This window comes from Dioscorea cayenensis, chromosome 6 (assembly GCF_009730915.1).
Source record: "Dioscorea cayenensis subsp. rotundata cultivar TDr96_F1 chromosome 6, TDr96_F1_v2_PseudoChromosome.rev07_lg8_w22 25.fasta, whole genome shotgun sequence".
NCBI lineage: Eukaryota > Viridiplantae > Streptophyta > Magnoliopsida > Dioscoreales > Dioscoreaceae > Dioscorea > Dioscorea cayenensis.
In genome coordinates this window covers 2,639,971-2,642,639 of record NC_052476.1, presented here as the reverse complement: position 1 = coordinate 2,642,639, position 2,669 = coordinate 2,639,971, and the positions used below count along the sequence as shown (strand labels likewise).

Below are 2,669 nucleotides of genomic sequence, written 5' to 3'. Positions count from 1 at the left end.
AAACAAATCTCAAAATAAACCAATCTAGTTAATCCCAAAAATAAGCTCTCTATAAATAAACAACAACAACACTAGTAACAAGTCTAGCTATAAATATCTCCATAAACCATCAACTCATCTCTCATCACTTACCATTCTCATCATCAAACAAACTAACTAACAATGGCTTCTCCTCTCCATATCCATCTTCTTCTTCTCCTCCTGCTCTTCACCTTCCTCACCATCACCACCACCACCACAACAGCATCACCCAACCACCCAAGATCATCAAGAAGTACAAGAAGAACAATGAACGTGATAGACCGTTGCTGGCGCCGGACCACCAACTGGTCTAGTAACCGCCAACGCCTCGCCATGTGCTCCGTCGGCTTCGCCGGAAAAATGAGCAGCAACATCGGACGTGGCCTCACACGGTCTGTGCTTCCTCATCAAATAAATTACATGTGAGAGACGGCCTCCTCAGAGCGAGAGATCAGACATATGGGTCTACGGGCCCTCTCAACACAATCCAAATATTGTACAATAGCCGTGAAAATTTATCCTCTCTGAGGATCGAATCCGCAACCTACTCTTTATCTCGCTCTTGAAGACAAGGTGAGAGGCGCTTGCCTTGAGAGCGGATATAAAAAGTAGATATCGAGTTCAATTCTCAGAGTGGATGAATTTCATGGTTATTGTACAATGTTTAAATTGTGTTAAGGGGCATGAAACCCATTCATTTGTCTGATCTGATCTATCGCTGTGAGGAGGACGGTCTCTCACACGTACTCCATGCATGAATGAATATTAAACACTGAATTACTATAAAATATTAAAATGATATCTGATAAACAAACAGGTATGTGGTCACTGACCCAACAGACGACCCGTTGAGACCTCGCTACGGCACACTCCGACATGGAGCCACCCTTACAAAAGGCAAAGTCTGGATAACATTCCAGAGAGACATGGTCATCACTCTGAAGAAGCCATTGTTAGTGAAGAGCATGACCACCATTGATGGCCGTGGAGCCAACGTCCACATCGCCAATGGAGCCAGTTTAGTGCTCTACCAAGTCTCCAATGTCATCATCCATGGCCTTCACTTCCATGACTGCAAGTCTCAGAGCCCTGGTGCTGTTGTGATTCCTGGTGGGCATGTCATGCAGCTCAGTGAGAATGATGGTGATGCTATACGTCTTGTTCAAGCTTCCAAGGTTTGGATTGATCATAATACTTTCAGTAACAGTGAGGATGGTTTGCTTGATGTCACTAGAGGTTCCACTGGAATCACTGTTTCTAATAACTGGTTTAAAGATCATGACAAGGTCATGCTTCTTGGCCATGATGATGCCTTTCTTCTTGATAAGAAAATGAAGGTCTCTCTTCTCTTCAATCGTTTTGGTCCTAATTGCAACCAGCGCATGCCAAGGTACATATATATTTGAATTAATTAGATAACATAACATTAATGCTAGCTTTATATTAATATATGATTATTATTATTAATTACATGCATGCAGAGCTAGGCATGGATATGTGCATGTTGTGAATAATTTGTATGATGGTTGGGGATTATATGCAATTGGTGGGAGCATGAGTCCAAGCATAAGAAGTGAAGGGAATTTGTACATAGCAAGAGTGGGAGATGGGAAGGAGAAGAAGAAGGTGACAGCAAGGATTGGAGGGAGATCAAGCAAGTTATGGAACTGGGTTTCACTTAAAGATAAGTTTGAAAACAAGGCTTATTTCAAGCAGTCTGGAAGAAGAACAAGGACAAACCCTGGTTACAATCGTATGCAAAGGTTTCGTGTGGCTAATGCTAACCAAGTTAGAGCTCTCACTAGGAATGCTGGTGCACTGCGTTGCTCTGCTAAACGAGTTAGGTGTTGAGACTTTTAATTTGGGTTTGTTTGATGACTACGTCTACGTGCAATGCATGCATGCATGCATGATTTGTTAATTGGTTTTAAGTTAAGGGGTTTGTTAATTTAGAATTAGTATTTGTTTTTAGTGATGATATTAAGAGGTTGCTTGAAGCCTTTGGAGATTGAAAGGAAGGCTCAGCAGCTTCTTTGTATTTATTATATGTTTTTAATTAATTCTCGTGGACTACACACACCTACTAAATTAAGTGATGTCGTTTATAGTTAATTTGTAGGGCAGGATGGGATGCCTTTCTTGGTTGACAAGTGTTTTTAAAAAACATCAAATTATTGGTTTATTTAAAAAAAGAAAAGAAAAAAAAAGACACCCAGAAAAACTTATTCATAAAATAAATATATTTTTTAAAAATGTTTATACATTATACATTATTATAAATGACAGTGCTCCTTTATATTATACGTTATGTTGCCATGTTGGGAAGTTCTCACTTGTCAGGTTGCAGGGTCAAAACTGGAAATCTAATTCTATATGAGTTAACTGGCTGGAACACTTACTACTAATACATAGATATATCAGCGAATTCAAAGTAAACAATTAATTAATTTACTGAAACTGACAGAGCTCTTATAATTTCGCATTTTCAAATTGATCTTAACTGAAGCTGTTAAAAGAATTCAGTTAAATTCTGCAGGTAAAACTTATGTACTGGTGTCACCCCAAGGAGCTCAGCTGACAAACATGATACTCATGAACAAAAACAGCAATGTCATGAAGTTCTTGTGGTTGGCAGGACTAGACCGGAC

General features: G+C 39.5%; 1 protein-coding gene across 1 annotated transcript; it reads left to right on the top strand.

Annotated features, from left to right (window-relative positions):
• The first annotated feature begins 288 nt into the window (after positions 1 to 288).
• Positions 289 to 1,872, top strand: LOC120262815 (pectate lyase 1-like). The gene is made up of 3 exons (XM_039270710.1): positions 289 to 413; positions 839 to 1,411; positions 1,503 to 1,872. Exons 1-3 carry the CDS (start codon positions 289 to 291, stop codon positions 1,870 to 1,872), a joined length of 1,068 nt encoding a protein of 355 aa, XP_039126644.1.
• Positions 1,873 to 2,669: the final 797 nt, after the last annotated feature.

Excerpts from the sequence above, each read along its gene's own strand:
- LOC120262815 (XM_039270710.1), top strand. The coding sequence starts at position 289 with ATGAACGTGATAGACCGTTGCTGGCGCCGGACCACCAACTGGTCTAGT. Across the intron at positions 414-838 it reads ATCGGACGTGGCCTCACACG|GTATGTGGTCACTGACCCAA; the intron begins GTCTGTGCTTCC and ends ATAAACAAACAG. Across the intron at positions 1,412-1,502 it reads TGCAACCAGCGCATGCCAAG|AGCTAGGCATGGATATGTGC; the intron begins GTACATATATAT and ends ACATGCATGCAG.